Consider the following 22,516-nt stretch of genomic DNA (forward strand, 5'->3'; position numbering starts at 1 on the left):
ATGTTCAGAAACGCTAGGTGAAACGCTAGTGTGGACGCTGATCGTTTTTGATCTAAAATGCTGTTTTAAAACTAAAACCCACTAGTGTTAACGGGGCCTAACTCTACACCAAATACATCAAATAATCATTGGGATAGTTCTTACTGTAGTATTTCTCACAAACGTTACATGAGATCTGCTTCATTCTGAAACTTTACAGACACATTGTGTAGACACAAAAGACTTATCTTAAATTTTGAAAAAGGGATAAAATAGGTGCAGTTTAAGGCGTTAATATGAGTTGCTATTAGAATGTTCCTTTCCATATTATATGTTAGAGCACATACAGTTGAAGTCAGAATTTTTAGCCCCCCTTTGAATTTTTTTCTTTTTTAGAATATTTCCCAAATTATGTTTAGCAGATCGAGGAAATTTTCACAGTATGCTTCACAGTATTTCTTCCTCTGGAGAAAATTTTATTTGTTTTATTTCGGCTAGAATAAAAGCAGTTTTTCGTTTTTTTTTAACCATTTTAAGGTCAAAATTATTAGCCCCTTATTATATAATTATTAGCTTTTTCTTTTTTTGATAGTCTAACCTGCCTAGTTAACCTAATTAACCTAGTTATGCCTTTACATGTCCCTTTAAGCTGTATAGAAGTGTCTTGAAGAATATCTAGTCAGATATTATTTACTGTCATCATGGCAAAGATAAAATAAATCAGTTATTGGAGATGAGTTAATAAAACTATTATGTTTAGAAATGTGTTATTAAAACTATTAGAAAATTGTTTAAAAATCTGCTCTACGTTAAACAGAAATTGAAAAAAAATAAACAGGGGTGCTCATAATTCAGGGGGGCTAATAATTCTGACTTCAACTGTAGTTACATTACGTAAATAAAGCTTAGGTTTAGCATTGGTTTAATTGATTATACTTTAATTAATTTACATTATCTATGCTGTAAAAAGAACCTTATGAAATTGAAAATTGTCACATTGACCTTTCAATGGAAATTTATCAGTGGCCCAAAACACTTGTTGTGCATATAGCCCATTGAAATGAATTGCAAAGGCTCTATTTTAATGATCTAGTCACAAAGTTCATGGCTCAAAAGCATTAAGGGCATGTCCGAATCCACTTTTGCTATTTTAAGGATAGTAAAACACGCTCTGTGCCCCGGCACAGTTGAGCTTATACTCTTAATGAGTTCTGGGTGTGTTTTGAGCATAACATGCATTAAACCAATCAGAGTCTCATCTCTCATTTCCTTTAAGAGTCAGTTGCGTTGCGCCATGGTGCATTTGCTATTTACATGGTGGACTTTATAAGTGTAAAAACTGAACGCTTCACTAGAGAGAAACAGTTAAACAGAGCATCTGCAGCGCGAGGATAAAGAACGAGCCTCCTCCATTCAGCTTCTTTACTTTTACTCTTTACTCCTTTACTTTGGTGGAGTGAGGAAACAGTGGAAACTCACTCCACTGAACACAACCATCAGCCGACATGTTTAGTTTAGTTTATTAAGCACAAATATTTGATTTAAAACTACTTCTAAATTCAGTTCTGATCTCCAGCAAAGGAATAAATGAACAATAACAACGAGGTGTGCTCAAAAAACTGAGTTACATCCAAACACACGACCTGTTCTTATGCCCCATATAATGATGCAGACATCTCCAAAACACCACAGATGGACAAATTTAAACTTGTTTTTATAAAAAAAACTATAATTACGTATATAATCAACAATATTGCTATTAATAATAACATTACACCAATGCAGATTGTCATTAATAAATTGAAAAAGCCCCGAGATGAAGGCATGAAGGCGGTGATTTTTAAATTTATATAGACAATAATCATTTCTGTAATATTTTAATCCTTTAATTGTTTTTATCAGTAAAGATATTTGTGTATTGCTTTACATCCAGTGTTTATTCAGCAGTGTGTAAGCGTTTGGACCGGCATAGTCGCATGACTAACACTCTGCGCTGGACTTTAGAGCAGCTTTTAGTTGGTCAGTGGCACTGTCTATTTCAGTTCCTTAAAATAGCAACGCACCAACAATGCGCCTTAACACACCTCCTTTATACATCAGCACACACATGAGTCCACAAAGTGGCACAAATGGATTTGCTATTCAAACAATGTGACGCAAAGCGGGAAAATTACTATCGCGCTGGCCTGAAAATAGCAACAAATCACACCAAACTTGTCTTGCATCTTATTGCGCCGGGTGTATGATAGGACCCAAAGAGAGAGAGAGAGAGAGAGAGAGAGAGAGAGAGAGAGAGAGAGAGATAAATAAGGGACAGGTGATGCTCACAGTGGGTCCGGGTGTGGTGCTGGTCTGGGCTGCGGGGCTCGGGGAGCTGGACTGGACTAGTTTCGTTTGAGCCGCAGGAGCAGGACGAATAGCCGGAGCGCTAACAGGAGACTGCAGGGGAAAATACAGACAAATAGAGAAAAGAGAGAAAGATAGATTGAGAACGGAGGAAAACACACGCAGGGTCACAGCATCTGAAAACACAGAGCATTTCTGAAACTCATCACACCATTGGTAGACAGTTTAGTCATGTTTAACAGAGAGTTAACTAGACATGAGGACAGAATCTCATCTACATTTCTGACCGTTCAGATCATGACAATGTGAATTTTCCAACGTTATTTTTAATTACCAAATGTCACCACATGTATAGCAAAACCAGTACATTTTGACCTTATTGGGAAAATGTTTTGGTCCCCATGAGGAAAACAACTTATTAATAAATGATATAAAACTGCAGATTGTTTCCTGTGAGGGTTCAGTTTAGAGGGAGAGAAGAGAATATACACTACATAGTATACAATTGATCACGTCTATGGGAAGTTCCCATAAAAAGTTGCTGTAGAAGTGTGTGCAATTTATAGCACAATCCTTACATAATACTTCTCAATAACTGCATACATATAATAAGTCATATGTCTTGTGTTGTTCATATGAATCATGACCCGCTGCTCCTGACAGAGATCTCCATGCTTGTCCTGTGAGCCCTGATTTCAGTGTGTGTGTCTGCAGGGTACACCCGGGTGTAAATCCCTGCTGTGAGGGGCTCCGAGATCAGTGCCAAACTCAACACACACAGATGCACGTCTCCGGGCCCCTGCAGACACGCGGAACCGCTCGGGGCCGCGCACACACACACACACACATGCACGCGCTGACGGCGACGCGCTCGCAGTGGAAGTGTCTTTTAAAGCGCTCAGGCAGTTGGAGGATAAATGATTCAAGGAAAGAGGAGCGTCTTCCGCACAAAGACTGACAGCAGGATGAGGAGAAGCGCCCGGGAATAAAAACACAAACTCCACACACACTAAAACTCTACTACTAACTGACTGCATTGATAAAACTACTCCTGAAATGACGCTTCTTTAAAGACAAGATGAATTAGCAGGTCAATTAAGAGGAATGTAACAAACTCACTTTGTACAATCTCATATTAAGTTTGTCAAGTTTCGTATTGATTATAAAATATAAAGCTTTAAATAATCAAGCTCCTGTTTATAGCCAACCTTCTGTCTCGCTACAATTCAACTCGCTCTTTAAGATCTCAAAAGACAGGGCTTCTGGTAGTACATAGAATAGCAAGGTCTACTAAAGGAGGTCGAGCCTTCTCATTTATGGCCCCCTAACTCTGGAATAGCCTTCCTGGTAATGTCCGAGGCTCAGACACACTCTCCCAATTCAAAACTACATTTAAGACCTGTCTTTTTAGTAAAGCATACACCCAGTGCATCACTTAGCGGTATGATACATGAATGTGCTCCACACAAGTTTCTGCATCTTGTTTATATACACTATGAACAGCAGCTACGCTAATTATTCTCTTTATTCTCTATTTCCACCTGGGGATACTCATCCCGAGGCCCTCAGTCTATGCAGCGCCACTGATTCGATCCAAGACCAGCGACAAAATGATCCCAAGGTTCCATAATCCTGGACCAGGCCGTATCCTGAGCATCTGCTGTGGTGGTCATGGAGGAGTGGAGAGCATGAGACTGATTCCAGTGAGACTCCAGGGACGGACAAGTCTTTGCTATGGTCCAGCTTTCAGCCTCCAGCACCTAGACTGCAGCTCTGCACAAGACGTTTGGCCAGAGGAGAAAAGGTCGTGCCCATCTGAGCCTGGTTTCTATCCAGGTTTTTTAATGAAAAGTTTTTTCCTCATCACGGTTGCCACTACCTTGCATGGATCAGGACCGCCAGAGCAGCGCATCGATGGATTTGCTCTTCAGTGTTTGGACTCTCAGCAGTGACTATTAAACCACAATGAACTGAGTTAAACTGAACTTAAACTCTGAAAACTGAACTACACTGCCTCAATTTATATGATCTTCTATATGAAGCTGCTTCGACACAATTTACATTGTAAAAGCGCTGTACAAATAAAGCTGAATTGAAAATATTAATCCCTATTGTAGTGCCTATAAAGTAGTACGAAGACTAGAACTACTGGTCAGAAAACATTTTCGTTAACTTAAATAAAATCAAAATAAAGGTTAGGTTCATAGCACTCCCCGAGAGTCTCCTGTATTTCACACCCATCTCCCACCACCATCCCATTTTGTCATTTCTCCCGGGAAACTCCTGTTATTCGTTTGGCCCAATCTAGTTATGAAAAAACACTCTCTGTCCATGTTTGTCAAGTTGCCAGATCTTGTGTGAAGCTCATCACCTCACACAGTTGATGAAATATTCAAATCTCGAAGCACGTTTTACCTCAATCTGGCAACATACATTACAACCCTGTTTCTATATGCAGTATATAATAACAGTATTTCACACAGTAACTTTATTGTTTATTTCCGGTAGGTGGGGTGCCAGAAAAAAGGCGTAAAATAACGGCCGTTAAATTACAGAAATTTACAGTAAAATAACAGATATTAAATTACACAAATTTACCAGAAATTAAAATTGAAGGAAATTTCAGCAATTTAATATCCATTATTTTACCGTAAATTGTTATTTAATTGCCGGACATAATTTTTTAAATAAAGTATATAATATAATATAAATTTTTTTTTTTTTTTACAGTGTAGCTGGTGATTGATTTTAAAGTGTGTTTAGCATGATGTCCCAGGAGAAAGCCCTGAGCTCATAAGATCCTCGAGCTCGGGGTTCCCTCCCAATCGCAGGGTGAGAGGGGAGTTTGAACTCAGGTAGGTCTCGAGATCTTTCCTGCTTATTTATTGCTAATGACAAATAAGAGATTGCTATGGAGAGATATACTGCTCGCTGAGAGCTCATGATGGTGTCAATCTGGTTTGGTCATTTCACCCATGTCTTTGAACTGTGTAAGGTAACCGGAGAACCCGGGGAGAACATGTAAACTGAATCTCAGTTGAACCGAACTGGCCTGGTAAGTGTGAATGAGTGAATATGGGTGTTTCCCATTACTGGGTTGCAGCTGGAAGAGCATCCACTGCGTAAAACATGTGCTGGATAAGTTGGCGGTTCATTCTGCTGTGGCGACCCCCGATGAATAAAGGAACTAAGCCGAAGGAAAACGAATGATTGACACTAATAAATGCTGGGTACTTTTTTACCCAATTTATGGGTCAAATGTGGACAGGCCTAAGAGCTGGGTTGAAATATTGTCATTTAAATTTAATCAACAATATCAAATATTGAGAAACTCAACATTGTTTTAATAAAACCAAGCATCTTTAGAAAGTAGTTTGATTTTAAAACCTCTAACCTATTTACTATCAGCTTTCTGACAAATAATATGCATGATATCAATGGCGTAGTGAACTTTTTTAAAGTGGGGGACAGCTATATAAAATCCAAAAGTTTACATTCTTAATCACCTGTTTCTTAATGGTCTGTGTCTAAAAGTGAGGGGGACGTATCCACTAAAAACTGTAAACTGTGCTGGGCTCCACACAATTCATTCATGTTGTCTCAACACAAATCAATTACTTTAACTATATGGTTTTCAACCAATTTAAGTGGATTAAACGTAAAATAATTAGGTTTGGATCAAATCTGCATAAACACAAATGCGAAACAAAACACACTCGATGTCTAAATATCAGTTATGAAAAACGTCTGTATGATTTAGTTCTTGGGTTCAGACATGAAGCCACGTGTAAACATGAGTGTGTGTCTCCATCTAGTGGCCATCAGTGAACATTACATCCTCACACACTGGCGCTTTAATACATTACAACTGCTCAGATTTATAAATAATAATAATAATGACTGCCCTAATATGATCACTAGCAATGTTTAATAATTATTATTTATTGTAATTACAGTTCTTTGCATAATTTAAAAAAGCAAATCACAAAAATAACTAAAAAACAATGTGAGACAAATAGGACGCCTAGTGGCCATTTACTGGAATGCTTAACAATAATGTCTCGTTAGTATTAAGTTGCTTTGACTAACGTGAACTGACAATAAGCATTATGTGTTTTTACAGCATTTAATATCTTTGTTAATGTGAATTAATATAAATACTATTCTTTATACTTTATATGAGTTCATAAAGTGCAATAAGTAATGCAAAAAATATATACTTTTGACTTTAAAAAAGCATTGATAAATGTTGAAATTAAATTGAACTAAGATTATTTGTTATATCCAGAAGCGTTGTTTATTGCTGGTGTTAATTAATGTAATGTACAAATAAAACTGTTTTATCACAAGTAGTTTTTTAAAAATATCAATACAGACTCAAATTCATACCTTCATTCTTTTTATTTTGGCTTAGTCCCTTTGTTCATCAGTGGTCACCCCATCGGAATGAACCGCCAACTATTTCAGCATGTGTTTTACACAGCGCATGTGTTTTGACTGTGGAAGAAACTGGAGCACCCGGAGGAAACCCACTCTAACACAGGGAGAACATGCAAACTCCGCTCAGAAATGCCAACTAACCCAGCCGGACTCGAACCAACGACCTTCTTGCTGTGAGGTGACAGTGCTAACCACAGAGCCACCGTGTTGCCCTGTTAGACTCAAATAAATTAATTTAAAATTGCATATAAAATAATAATAATAAATGAAATATGTAATCAATTCATTAAGAAATGTAGGTTTGTGAGCCTAAAAAAATCCTGACATCAAATGCAGGAGAAATATGTTTTAGACATGGGTAAATAAATTAACTAATTAAATAATTAAATAAATTATTTATTTATTTATTTATTTATTTATTTATTTATTTATTTATTTATTTATTTAATAATAATAATAATAATAATAATAATAATAATAATAATTACTGTCCTAATATGATCACTATCAATGCTTAATAATTATTATTTATTGTAATTACAGTTCTTTGCATAATTTAAAAAAGAAAATCACAAAAATAACTAAAAAGAATGTGAGACAAATATCATTAATTAATAAATTAATTTTATTTAATTAATAAATTAACACTACAGACTAACTGAGTTTTCTTGGCGGACTTATATCTGTCTATAGACTTTAGACTGTTATTTCAATCACGTAAACATTTAAATAAATAAATAGCAATTAATAAACAAAGCAAAATATACAAGCACGTCAATACAAAATCAGTATTGAAGGCTGATTTCAGGTGTAATTACTAGAGTTCAGCGCTAGATGTCAGCAGTGAAGCGTATGCGTTCATCAGAGACTAGGTCATAGATATATACACGAGATGTCGCATAGGGACCCTGAGCATGCGTCAATAGCGCCGCCACATTGGTACAGTGCTCCCAGGAAAAATGTCATTCAACCGCACTAGTCAAGACAGTGTTATTATTACGTGAAGATGCGGGACTTTAGCGCTGTCTACGGGTGTAGTAACGAGCAAACAAAGAAAACAAAGCACAAAGGCAGAACATTCCAAAGGTAAGATTAAGTTTTTTACGTTTTTGTATGTTATGAACTTTTGTGCTAATCAGGTAACATTCATTTCAAACCATTGATATATACACTAGATGTCGCCTGGCCTATTGTTGTCTATTGGACGGAATGCGTCAATAGCGCCGCCATCTTGCTACAGGGTAGCGCTCCTTTGAAATGAATGCGGGACCAAGGTACAGTGGAGGACTGTGGCCATCCAAAGCCAGAGATATACACATATACACATATATCTATGATCGGGAGTTTTCCTGGATGTTAGTGTGTAATTTTTTTTTTCTAATTACGAAAATTATAATTTTACATCACTTTTCTACATTGATGGATCAGTGACCGCACGGGCATTCCTGACAAAAAGCTTGTGTTTGTGTGTATAGAAATGTACTATTCACCCTCCCTGTTAAATTTAATATAATCATGTCCTGAAACACAGCTCCTCTCCTGCTTTCACTTCTCATACTGACGGAGGGAGCGATTCGTTTGTGAATGAATCCCCCGAACGACTCTTTCACTAACGTTAGCCGTCAATAATACAAGTTTCTGGCAGCGCAGCATCTCGTTGTCATATTTCTTTTGCATTGTTTGCTGATTTTATTCAACAAAACTAGCATAAGCCGAGTGTTTAGTGCGAGTTGGAGCTGCTTTGCCGTATGGTGAATGCAGTAAGTGACTGTTATCATCAATAACGTTACCTGATTAGCACAAAAGTTCAGAACATTCAAAAACAGAAAAAAACTTAATATTACCTATGAAATGTTTTGCCTTTGTGCTTTGTTTTCTTTGTTTGCTCGTTACTGCACCCGTAGACAGCGCTAAAGTCCCGCATCTTCACGTAATAACACTGTCTTGACTAGTGCGGTTGAATGACATTTGTCCTGGGAGCACTGTACCAATATGGCGGCGCTATTGACGCATGCTCAGGATCCCTATGCGATATCTAGTGTATATATCTATGATTTCAAAGGAGCTCTACCCTGTTCCAACATGGCGGCTCTATTGACGCATTCCTTCCAATAGACAACAATGTATATATCTATGAGACTAGGTAGGTCGACAGACCCACCACAACACTGACAAAGTTCCAGAATTTGTCCCATACATAAGCTACACACGTTTGTCCTATTTTGACAGCTATGTCAGATTATTAAAAAAAAATAATCAATCGCAGAATGCTTTAAGAGCAGATTAACTTCTGCTAATCATGACCAGTGCAAACTATTATTTTTCATGACTCCATAATCCAGCTGTGCAAGAAAACCAAGAAGACTTATAATCTGCTTTAGGTCCTGTCATGTTTCACTACTATATAAATACTTTACAAATAACTTATTCTAAATCTTGGACCTTATAGTTGAAAGAAAAAATGACCAATAAAATCTGTGGAGCACCAAAGGTGGCCCATATTAACGTACATGTTAATGCTAATTTGACTATTGTTGTGATCCATGAATTTTCAAAGTTAGTTTTACAGCGGAGGCTAGAAAACTCGTCAAGCTCTGCCTTATTATTATGTTTAATTTTCGGGGCGCTGTAGGTAGTGCTGTCGCCTCACAGCAAGAAGGTCGCTGGTTCGAGCCTCGGCTGGGTCAGTTGGCGTTTCTGTGTGGAGTTTGCATGTTCTCCCCGTGTTCACGTGGGTTTCCTCCGGGTGCTCCGGTTTTCCCCACATCCAAAGACATGTGGTACAGGTGAATTAGGTAGGCTAAATTGTCCGTAGTAAGTTGTCCGTAGACTGTGGGGGAAACCGGAGCACCCGGAGGAAACCCACACAAACACGGGGAGAACATGCAAACTCCACACAGAAATGCTAACTGACCCAGCTGAGGCTTGAACCAGCGACCTTCTTGCTTTGAAGGGACCACTGAGCCACCATGCCGCCGAATGTAGAAGTATCAAATGAATATTAGTGACATAAAAAGCACTTGATAAAGGGTAACGGCTATAAAACTATTGCTAATTAAATTGCTCAATGTAAACTTTGTAGTTTCTCTCCATGCTGTTGATCATGTCCTGTGCTGGTGTGTAATATTATGCTCATCCAAAATGATGAAAAAGCATTGCAGTAAACGATGTGCTTTGTAAACTATAAAATAAAGAATAGAGCATAATATGAAACCATAGACATAGCACTTTTGTCAGGTAGTGTATAGTGCATGGACAAAGTCCTGTCGCCTATCCAAGTTTTAGAAACAGCAAATAATAACTGGACGTCTAGTTGATCATTTGGTATCAGAAGTGGCTCATATGAAAGGCAAAGGCCTCTAGATCAGGGGTTCCCAAACTTTTCAGCCCGCGACCCCCAAAATAACAATGCCAGTGACTCGCGACCCCCAATATCCTCTGAGGTGGTTATAAATACAGAAACCTTGCATGCAATGACGCAGAAACACCAATTAAATTTGTGTCAGTGCTTAAAATGTGCCAGAAAGTATAACCTGATGTTATAAAATCAAAATGCATCTGACGCTATTGCTGCCTTTAATATAATGTAATTACCCCAGGGGTCGCAATCCAATAGAACTAGTAACTATAAGCTACTGTACTATAGTAACTATATAGTATATAGTAACTATAAACGACTATTTTTATTTTCAGTATAGTTATGGATAAAATATGTTAATTCTTATGGTTTAAAAAAAATAAATAGATTTTTGGAAATCACCAGGCGACCCCCCCTTCATTGCCCCGCGACCCCTCGGGGGGTCCCGACCCCAACTTTGAGAACCACTGCTCTAGATGACGCTTATTTGAGCACAATAAAACATGATCATGCCTTGATTATTAATGATTTGATTAGGACAGTGCAGTCTGACTCTACTTAGACTAAAGTCTCATCACTGAACAGAAATAATGTCCAGTATAGAATATAAAGTCCTGCTGCATTGGAGACAGAATGAATATTGTGTCTGACTCCATCATGAGCGTGGAGGACTGCATCCATACATCTCTGACACGACTCAAATCACTGATTAATAAAGTCATCTGGAATGCCAAAGAAAGCGTTCAGCAGGACTCCCAGAGTTCATCAAGACTCTTTGGATTCATCTTTAATGCCTCCTCCTTGTTCATGCTCAATAATGTTCATGTCTGGTGACTGGGCTGGCCAATCCTGGAGCAGCTTGACCTTCTTTGCTTTCAGGAGCTTTGATGTGGAGGCTGAAGTATGAGAAGGAGCGCTATCCTGCTGGAGAATTGTCCCTCTCCTGTGGTTTGTAATGTAATGGGCTACACAAATGTCTTGATACCTCAGGCTGTTGATGTTGCAGATCTCTCGCACGCCCCCATACTGAATGTAGCCCCAAACCATGATTTCTCCTTCACCAAACTTGACTGATATCTGTGAGAATCTTGAGTCCATGCTGGTTCCAGTAGGTCTTCCGCAGTGTTTGTGATGATTGGGATGCAGATCAACAGATGATCATCAGAGAAATCCACCTTCTGACACTTCTCCAAATGATCAACTAGAAGTCGAGTTATTATTTGTTGCTTTTAAAGACTTTTGTCAGGTAGTGTATATGCTACTTTACTACTATATAGTTCTTTAACACAAATTTAAAGCAGTAATTCACTCAAAAATGAATATTTACTCACTATTTTTCAAAGTCGATCCAAACCTGTTTGAGTTTCTATCTTCTGTTGAACACAAAAGAAGATATTTTGAAGAAAGTTGGAAACCGGTAACCATTGACTTCCATAGTAGAAAGAACAAATGGAAGTCAATAGTTACAGGTTTCCAACATTCTTCAAAATATCTCAATTTGTATTAAACAGAAGAAAGAAACAGAAGGTTTGAAAGTAAACAATGACTGAATTTCCACTTTTGGGTGAACCGTTGCTTTAAGAGAAACATTACGTATGCGCCAGATTTTCTGTAGCTCTAATGCATTATGGGTAGTAAGTACCTGTGGGGTCGTGACTCTGAATGTGGCCACGCTCGTGGGTGTGGAGGGCCGCGGTGAGATGCTGTTCTGAGCCTGAGCTTGAGCCAGAGCCTGCTGAGGAACCATCACCAGCTGACCCATCTCTGTGCGCACCAGAACCATTCCTCAAACACAAACACAACAGCAGTTATTATCCTGAGACCACCGACAGGAACAAATACAGCAAAAGCATGACTAAAAGCACACAACTATAATCAACAACAAACACTTTTGGATTTTTCTGACTGCAAAGTCTGCCATTAGGACAATACAAACGTTTAAGATCTTTTTGTTGTTGTTGTTAGAAGATATCTTAAAGAATGTTAGAACCGTAAAAGCAGGCAAAGTAAATACTATGGAAGTCGATGGTTACAGGTTTCCAACATTCTTCAAAATATCTTCTTTTGTTTCAATCATTTTACTCTTATTCTAACATGTGCAAACAACAGACCAGGATAAGAAAGCACATTCATAAACATTCACATTCATATATTTATAAATGCATATAAATATTCATGTTTTTTTTTTTGTACAATATATTTATTACTTTTTTCAATTTGCAAATCACAACAGATTACACAATTACAGAATAATAATCATGAACACACAGCAAACTTTTTACCCCCCATTCTCCCTCCCAACAACCAATTCCCTTAAAAAAAATAATCAATTAAATTAAATTAAATTAAATTAAATTTAAAAATATAAATAAACGAATAAATAAATAAATCAAATATAAATAAATAAATAAATAAATAAATAAATAAATAAATAAATAAATAAATAAATAAATAAATTTAAAAAAGGGGGGGATATCTTTAAATCAAATCAGGTAGAGAGTGTTTCCTGAGTCTGTTTAGACTATGATACTTCCCATATTTCTAAGCTTGTTCTTGTTGTAGTAGACTGCCAACATTTACATTGTACTTCAGGAAGTTATTAAAAGGTCTCCAGATATCTTCAAACACATTTAGTTTCTTTTTGACAACGTCTGTGATCTTTTTCATTGACATATGTGAACCCATTTCTTTAATTCACTTTCCTATTCTAGGTTCATTTATATTTTTCCATCTAAGAGCAATAATACGTTTAGCTTGTAAAATACACATTGAATTGATGAATTCATACGCTTTTTAATCTAAGTATTAGAATTTAAGATTATGATGAGTGTTAAATGTGGCTTAATGCATTTCTCACAACACTATTTACATTTGCACAACAGTTAATGCATTTCTCAAAACAATTAGTACAAACTGCAAAACCTAGTTGATAACCTGCAAAAGCGCATCTCTTGCCCAAAATGGAGAGCAGTTTGTACCCTTGAGGAATTAATATGGACCTATTGTTGTGAAACTTAACAGTATATCAATATATGTGTAACAATATATATCAATATATGTGTAACAATATATATCAATATATGTGTAACAATATATATCAATACCCTAGTAGCAAAGAATTCTGGCCCAGATTTGGCATAAAGCTGGCACAGCAGGCATTCATCCGGCACTGGCATACAGCATGTGGGCCAAACATGGCCCGGGTTTGGCAGAGGTGGCACCGTTTTTAAGGCGGCACACAAGATTTGGGCCAGATGAAAAACGTAGTATTTGGCCCAGATTTGAAAATGTGATAAGTGGGCCATTTGAGTTTGGCCAGTCTTGACCCACATTTAAAATACACTAAAATCATTTTTGAGTAAAGAAAAAAAATTCTACCAATCAGGTCACTTTGAGAAAAAGCGTGCCCATAGTGTGCCTAAAGCGCATCACTCCATGGGTTTATCAATTTCATTGCAATCGTGACACACCAACCTATCTGGCCCAGTTCAGGCCCAGTTATGAGTTATTAACTTGGCTGAGACTTGGCCCAGATATGGTCTGTGTTTGGCCCTTGTCTGGAGGCCAGATTTGGTCCAGTCATGTACCGTAATTCACTGCGGCATGTGGGCCAAGCAAAACCTGATTGTGTGGGCCAGAGCTGGGCCAGAGACATTTTGCTATGTGGGTATATGTGTAACAATATATATGTAACAATATATATATAGCTATATATATGTGTGTGTGTGTGTTTGTGACTGAATATATGAATGTCATATGGGGCTGCTCAGACTATATCTGTCCTACTGATGCTGCTCAGACTAATCTGTCTTACTGATAACTTTATTCTACATTTATTCTACATTTTTATTTCAATTGATTTGTATATTATTTTTTAGCTCCGCTCCTTCCCGACAATATAACTAGCTGTATCTCCTCAAGTTTAGTCTTAGTGTATGGTGGATAGGGAAAATGTCATACGATTTCTATTTTGCAAACACGTAGAAAATGTATTGTTAAAGACATCAGGTAAGAGGTGAAGGTCATCTTTGTTTATTTTATTCAGTATAGGGAAGAATGCGGCGCACGGCGCTGAAGACCTTTTTTTTCTTTTCATCAGTTTTAGCGAGGTAAGAGGGGTTATTCATGAGTTAGAATTGTTTTATTATATTTATTTCTTTTGTTTGTCTTCACTATCATCCCCTTGGTCGAATTTTTGTTTGATACTTTTGTTTGAATTTGTTACTTTATTATATTATTTTTATTAGTGTAAATATTTCTCTTTTTTGTATATTTGGGCATTATTCTGGTTTTACTTTTGTACATTAAATCACTTTTGTTGGCAGTTCTGTTGCCTACACCCTCACATTGTGAAATTACCCCACTTTTTCCTTACAAGTTATGTGAAACAGTTGAGACAGACAGGCGTGCGCTTTGTCTACGACATGAATTCTATTCCTGTACTCAACTGGAAAACCAAAATGTTTTCACACAGATGACTTAAATGTGTCTGGGGGATCTGCAATCTCAGAACTATGTGAAGCAGCCATCCTGCGTCCAGTAGTAACGAGTGTGATGCTCACTCAAGTCACATGACATGACATGCACTAAAATACTATCTTTAGAATATAATATTTAGAACAAATCCTCATCATTACTAAAACAATTTAATCAAATATGATATTAAAGATGTGTTTAAATTGGTTCAATTAGTTAGAGACAAGTGACGTCAACCTCAACAATGGGCAGCAGGGGGCGTGAGAGTACCGCGATACACCACGAGAGTTTCGCGATACGTATCGTGGTTGGTGTATCGCGATATTTCGGTTCGGTTTTAATATCGTTACACCCCTAATATATATATATATATATATATATATATATATATATATATATATATATATATATATATATATATATGTGTGTGTGTTTGTGACTGAATATATGAATGTCATATGGGGCTGCTCAGACTATATCTGTCCTACTGATGCTGCTCAGACTAATTTGTCTTACTGATAACTTTATTCTATTGGAAGTGTAATCTTCCACATGCATATCTCAGCATTATCTATGTAAGTGATGTTTTACCTGACTTCTACTACCTCATAATATCCGCTTCTATTAGGAAAAGCGGCTATGAGATACAATATGCCTAAAGGGAGATGGCTATTAGGTCATTACATTCCCTGCTGTCTTCAAGGGGCACCCACACCAGAGCACTCGTATCATCCCAGAGATCATGGAGAAGACCATAGAGGGGCTATTATCCATAAGACACAAGGGACTTACCTATAGATGACATGGTAAGGTTATCCCTGGGCTAATTAACAATTAAAAACTAAACTTAGGGGATACGTCAGCCTGGCCTGGGGAGCAGGGGACACAGAAATTGAGACTAATGATCAAACTGTAGATATTGGTGAGATATGATGTGTTATCAACCCTAAGGGAGGAGGACAGCATGTATAAAGCTGTATGAAAGGGGCTGCTCAGTGGGACATTTGATCAGATCACCCCTGTTGTTGCAAACGCTTCAGCCTGAGTGACTCAGAACGACTTCAGACTTCTTTTCTAGACTTTGCTTGTTTCCTGAATAATATCTAAAGAAGCAGAACAGATTTCCACAACACTATTAGGTACAAATTTGTACCTTTTAAAAAGGTGCCACCCCAGTGACAGCTCTCGTACCTTTATTTCCAAAAATGTAGATAAATATCTTTAAACATTTTTTTGAATCATTATAACTGAGTTTAACAAGTTATGATTAACATAAAACCATGTCTGTTGATCTTATAAAGTATTACGGTGTGTGATTTCAGAGTGTGCATCACTTCACAGTTATCATACCAAGTGTAACCTGCACTCAGAGCAGACAGCAGTGGGCAATAATGGGAGAGCTGGAAGTAATGTTGATCAATAAATGGACTCTTTTCGCATGTCTGGGTTTCTAAAAAAAATTATTCAGAGATAATTCCTTGGATTTACTAAATTGTTTTACTTTAAGTGGTTAAAAACAATTTATTTGTGTTGAATTTAAACAAACAAATTAAGTTGAACATTATTAAACCTAATTTGTTTGTTTAAATTCAACACAAATTAATTGTTTGCAACAGTTCTGCATGCAACACGGAAGGTGCCAGTTGGTAAACTTAGAGCGCAGTGAATAGAAGAGTACAACAAATCCTTTATTTCAATCCTAATTGCTGAAACAATAAAATAAAAAACTCCACCATGGTGATACAGACTTTTAAAAGAAGGACAAAAATAGTGTGAGACTGATAACGGCAGCCGGAAGAGAGAACAACGTCAGATTTTCTCCTATAGACGCTGCATTAGAAACACCTCGCATAAGCGGGTCATTCACTTTTTTGTAATTCGATGCAGATGATATAATACATTCATAAATGCATGTAAAAATGCATATGAATATAAAAATGCATATAAATAGTCATCGTATTCATAGTTTTTTTTTATCGAAACATTAAAAACTTGAACCGATTTAAGATTATGATGAGTGTTAAACACGTCAGAACAGTCTTGTGAAAAGGGTCCATACCTTCTTTACAGAATAAAAACAGTCAAGCCGGTTTGGAAGAAGCGGAGGGTGAGTAAATGATGACAGAATGTTCTTAAAATAGCTAACTTAATAAATATGAACTTAATTTAAACAAGTTAAAATTACTATAAAAACATAGGTTGTCATGACTTGATTGATTTAAGATTATGATGAGCGTTAAATGCGTCAGAACCAGTGGTGTAGTCCTTGCTATACGCACGTATACTCAGTATGCTTACTTTTTTCCACAAGCTGTTTGGGTATTACCACTTCTGAGGATTAATAAATGCGTAAACCCTCAGTATTCTCACTTGTTTTTCTGATTACACTTCCCTAATTTACGTGTATTCGCGTCCCCTTTAACTGTTTACCAAATGGGGGTTTTATAACTCACAACTTAAGATGTGCCCTATCATATTAGTCGAACATTTGTAATTGTGTTATTTTAAATTCTTACTTAAAAATGTGTTTATATAGCCTATGTATATATATATATATCACATTTTTCTTTGTTTATCCCAAAGGCAAAGACTACTCATAAATAGCGTAACAATATGCGATTTAAAAGGGTAACTACTAGTATATATTAGCGACAACAGAAGACAGACTCGTAACAATTTGTTTTTAAAAAGCACATTGACTTACATTGACATACTGACATAGTATTTGTTTTTCCTTTCTAGGAAGTTAATAGTTACAGGTATATATATATATAATGAATCAAGGAAACATGGAAAATTTGTAATAGTACACCACTTTTTTTTTAGGACTACACCACTGGTCAGAACAGTCTTGTGAAAAGGGTCCATACCTTCTTTACAGAATAAAGACAGTCAAGCTGGTTTGGAAGAAGCGGAGGGTGAGTAAATGATGACAGAATGTTCTTAAAATAGCTAACTTAATAAATATGAACTTAATTTGAACAAGTTATAATTACTATAAAAACATAGGTTGTCATGACTTGATTGTGTAATCTTTGACAGTGTGTGATTTCAGAGTTTGCATCTTTACAGTTATTCAAGCAAGTGTAACCTGCAGTCAGAGCAGACAGCAGTGGACAATAATGAGGAAATAATGCTGATAAATAAATATGTTCTTCATAAAATAAAGACAGTCAAAGCGGTTTGGAAGAAGTGGAGGGTGACTAAATGATGATAAAATGCTCTTAAAACGGCTAACTTAAAAATATTAATTTAGTTAAGCAAGTTAAAACATTAGTTAACCTTTGACGGTGTTTGATTTCAGAGTTTGCATCTTTACAGTTATTCAAGCAAGTGTAACCTGCAGTCAGAGCAGACAGCAGCGGGCAATAATGAGGAAAAACCAGTGGGAAAATATTAATGAAAAATTAATATCTTCTTTAGAGAATAAAGAAGGTCAACAAGGTTTGGAAGAAGTGAAGGGCGAGTAGGGGAGCGCGGGGCACAAAGTAACGCGGGGTTAAATGTAACACAGAGTTTTAAGGTATTTGCTCAGGGTTAACCATGGCATGCTCCCAAGGTTTTCACCACACTGTCAGCGGACGTCTTCCAGCCAATTACTGAAAATATTTGGCGAAATTTGGATGAGAAACACTGGAGAAACCATTTTTCCAGCATAAAAGTATTCTTTATTATAATCAATATTTTTTATTTTTAAAAAAATGTGAAAGTATGTTAGTAAAATCCTATATTGTTGTGCTCACCGTCTTCTAGGCTAAAAGATTAAACCATTTTGAAAGATGTAAAACACACACAGTGACTGCTAGACAGCTTTGAGAAAAGCATGACACAGCGGGGTTAGTTGTAACACGGTGTTGCAATTAAGCCACACACTGTTAAACACCAATTAAACCAACAAAATAATGTTTTGAATTTTGAGTGTGATGTTGAGAAGTTTTTAAATAAAAAGTTTTTTTTTTTAGTAAAAAAAATATTGTTTTAATAGAAAAAAACATGTTATCGCTAATAATGCAAATAAATGCATTGTATAATAATGGATAATAATGCAAATAGATTCAAAAAAGTTTATCCAATAAACAAATAAATACATAAGCATAATGTGCTATGTAGAATAAAAAAGAAATGAGCCGACTACTGGTGAAATATAGCTACTATTTAAAGTAAACTGAATTTAAACTAACAGTGTGAAATCTGGCTTTAAATGCAGGTGTCACAACTTGCCCCGCAGGTGGGGTAAATAGTAACATTTTTACTTCTGGCACTTTTGGCAATACTGCACAGGTCTGGCGATCATAATTCCAGTGCTCATTTGTAGGAGAGGCTTGTGTGTTGTTGGTAAAAATAATATGGTTTGTCTAACCCCGTTACTTTGTTCATTATTTGGGCAAAACCAAAAAGTGTTACTTTGTGCCCCGCTCTGCCCTAAACGATAACAGATCTGTCTTTAAACTATTTTTGAATCATTAACTTACTTTGACAAGTTACAATCTAAATAAAAGCATGTCTATTTGTCAGATAATGTATTACGGTGTCACAGTTATCATACCAAGTGTAACCTGCAGTCAGAGCAGACAGCAGTGGGCAATAATGAGAGAGCTGGAAATATAAATAAATATCATCTTTACAGAATAAAGAAAGTCAACAAGGTTTAAAAGAAGTGAAGGGCGAGTAAACAATGACAGATCTGCCTTTAAACTTTTTTTGAAACATTATTAACAAGTTATATTTACCATAAAAACATAAGTTGTCATGACTTGATTGTGTAATCTTTGACAGTGTGTGATTTCAGAGTGTGCATCACTTCACAGTTATCATACCAAGTGTAACCTGCAGTCAGAGCAGACAGCAGTGGCCAATAATAGGAAAATAATGTTAATAAATAAATATCTTTACTTTTTTTATCATTAACTGAGTTTAACAAGTTATAATTAGAATAAAAGCATGTCTATTGGTCATATAATGTATTACGGTGTGATTTCAGAGTGTGCATCACTTCACAGTTATCATAACAAGTGTAACCTGCAGTCAGAGCAGACAGCAGTGGGCAATAATGAGGAAATAATGCTGATAAATAAATATGTTCTTCATAAAATAAAGTCAAGCTGGTTTGGAAGAAGTGGAGGGTGACTAAATGATGATAAAATGTTCTTAAAACGGCTAACTTAAAAAAATTAAGTTGGTTAAGCAAGTTAAAACATTAGTTAACCTCTGACGGTGTTTGATTTCAGAGTTTGCATCTTTACAGTTATTCAAGCAAGTGTAACCTGCAGTCAGAGCAGACAGCAGCGGGCAATAATGAGGAAAAACCAGTGGGAAAATATTGATGAAAAATTAATATCTTCTTTACAGAATAAAGAAGGTCAACAAGGTTTGGAAGAAGTGAAGGGCGAGTAAACAATGACAGATCTGCCTTTAAACTTTTTTTGAATCATAAACTGAGTTTAACAAGTTATAATTAGAATAAAAGCATGTTTATTGGTCACATATTGTATTACGGTGTGATTTCAGAGTGTGCATCACTTCACAGTTATCATAACAAGTGTAACCTGCAGTCAGAGGTGGGCAACATCAGAACATCAGAAAGATCCGACTAACATCAGAAAGATCCGACCCTTCTTATCTGAACATGCAGCTCAACTCCTTGTTCAAGCTCTTGTTCTCTCCAGACTGTATTACTGCAACTCTCTACTAGCCGGGCTTCCAGCTAACTCTATCAAGCCTCTTCAACTGCTCCAGAATGCAGCAGCACAAGTGGTCTTCAATGAACCTAAACGAGCACATGTCACTCCGCTGCTAGTCCGTTTGCACTGGCTGCCAGTTGCTGCTCGCATCAAATTCAAAGCTCTGATGTTTGCCTACAAAGTGACTTCTGGCTTTGCTCCTTCTTATCTGCTCTCACTTCTGCAGATGTATGTGCCCTCCAGAAACTTACGTTCTGTTAATGAACGTCGCCTCGTGGTTCCATCCCAAAGAGGGAAGAAATCACTTTCGCGGACGCTCACGTTCAATCTGCCCAGTTGGTGGAATAAACTCCCTAACTGCATCAGAACAGCAGAGTCACTCGCTACTTTTAAGAAACGACTAAAAACCCAATTATTTAGTCTCCACTTCACTTCCTAATCTGCAATTGCCTCTCAGAATATCACACTAACTGTACAAAAAAAAAAAAAAAAAAACTAATACTACTAATACTTCCCTTCTTAGACTTTACAGACCTGAAACTTGCTTATAGCACTTATTCATTGTTGCTCTTGGTTGTGTAAATTGCTTCCTTGTCCTCATTTGTAAGTCGCTTTGGATAAAAGCGTCTGCTAAATGACTAAATGTAAATGTAAATGCAATAATGAGAAAGAGCTGGAAAAATAATGATAAATAACCCTTTTAAAGAATACAAGAAATGGGTATGGAAATAGTGAACAGTGAGCAAATGATCACAGAATTTAATCTTAAAACAGCTAACTTAAAAAAAAAGTTTGTTATTACCCGAGTTTAACATGTTATAATTAGCATAACAACTAAAGTTGTCATGACTTGGTTGTCTACTCTTTGACAGTGTGTGCATTGCAGTCAGAGCAGACAGCAGTGGGCAATAATGAGAAAGCTCTGGGTACCTGGTGGGATGGTGAACCCGGGTGGCAGCTGGATGGTGGTCTGCTGCTGCGGCTGCTGCTGTGGCGGCGGAGGTCTGACAATCAGCTGCGGCGCCACGAGCCTCTGCGTCTGCGTCTGCGCGGGTCTGATGACCGGAGCCACCGCGGGTTTGACAGGCGGAGGCGGAGAGCAGCTCAGCGCGGGCTTCGCGTTGGCCTCCGCGGGCGCTTTGCTGTGGTTGACCCGCGCGCCCTGCTGGACCAGCGCGGACACGGACGTGCCGTTGCCCTTCTGCGCGATGCTGGCGATGATGTGACGCGGGAGTCGGTGCAGGGCGATGGTGGGCGTCCCGCGGTCCAGCGCGATCGCCTGCGGGTTGCTGGACACAGTGAAGGTGGTGCTGGAGACGGATGCTGATGCTGCCGCGCCGTTGCCATTGAGACTGTGTGATGCCGCTGAGCGCAGGGAGCGCGTCGGGTGTTTCTTGCGGGTGTCCGCACCTTTGTTGCCCGGCGCAGGAGCGTCGGATGCTGCAGCCGCGGTGATGATAATGATGCTGCCATGTGATTTGAGCGCGCTCTCCTTCTCCGGAGCTTTCGCGTGTTTTTCCGGGCTGACATCTTTCGGGTCTGGATCCGGGTTGCGCGTTGCTTTGCGCGCGTTCTGCTGCTGCTGCTGTGCTTGTTGTTGTGGTTGTGATGGAGAGTCATGAGCGGGCAGCTGCGCTCTTGCTCCTGCCTGCTGCTGCTTGCCGCGAGTGTTTTCGGGCTGCCCGGCGGACGGGTCGGTCTGGCCCCCAAGCTGAGACTCCAGAGAGCCCACCAGATCGCTCACGGCTTTCTCGTCCACCTCGGAGAAGAGCATGTCTTCCAGAGGGTCGGAGGCGCCCGCCATGTTCGCTCTCTCTCACTCTCTCTCTCTCTCTCTGTGTGTGTGTGTGATGGGCTGTCTGCTGGTGCGCGTCCACGAGCGCGAGTGCGCAGTCGTGTTACTATGGCATTGTGGGAATGGACGTGACGTCAGAGGGCCAAAACCAAACAGTTGTTCCCCCTGTTACAACTCAGTCGAGGATCGCCTGCTACTGTACAGTACAGTGAGATTTGGGGATAGATAGATAGATAGATAGATAGATAGATAGATAGATAGATAGATAGATAGATAGATAGATAGATAGATAGATAGATAGATAGATAGATAGATAGATAGATAGATAGATAGATAGATAGATAGATAGATAGATAGATAGATAGATAGATAGGAAAGAGAGTTTATTCTGATTTATTATTTTACTATTATTTAAATTTTTTTATGTCATTTATTTAATTA

General features: G+C 37.8%; 1 protein-coding gene and 1 long non-coding RNA gene across 5 annotated transcripts in view; one reads left to right on the forward strand and one right to left on the reverse strand.

Annotated features, from left to right (window-relative positions):
• Positions 1-22,113, reverse strand: part of LOC101886077 (transcription initiation factor TFIID subunit 4) — a 185,938-nt gene extending 163,825 nt beyond the window's left edge. For all 4 annotated transcript variants that reach the window (XR_015514121.1, XR_015514120.1, NM_001443392.1 and 1 more), the window contains exons 1-3: positions 21,211-22,113; positions 11,766-11,908; positions 2,308-2,418 (exon numbers count right to left, since the gene is read on the reverse strand). Coding sequence is in view for 2 of the 4 variants with exons in the window: in NM_001443392.1 (NP_001430321.1) it covers positions 2,308-2,418; positions 11,766-11,908; positions 21,211-22,084 (1,128 nt within the window). In the remaining 2 variants the exon portion in view is untranslated. The remainder of the gene's footprint in view (positions 1-2,307; positions 2,419-11,765; positions 11,909-21,210) is intronic.
• On the forward strand, positions 19,462-21,651 carry LOC147832714 (uncharacterized). The gene is made up of 2 exons (XR_015514698.1): positions 19,462-20,157; positions 21,180-21,651. It is a non-coding gene; the product is annotated as an uncharacterized LOC147832714 (long non-coding RNA).
• Positions 22,114-22,516: the final 403 nt, after the last annotated feature.

This window comes from Danio rerio, chromosome 18 (assembly GCF_052040795.2).
Source record: "Danio rerio strain M-AB ecotype USA chromosome 18, GRCz13ab, whole genome shotgun sequence".
NCBI lineage: Eukaryota > Metazoa > Chordata > Actinopteri > Cypriniformes > Danionidae > Danio > Danio rerio.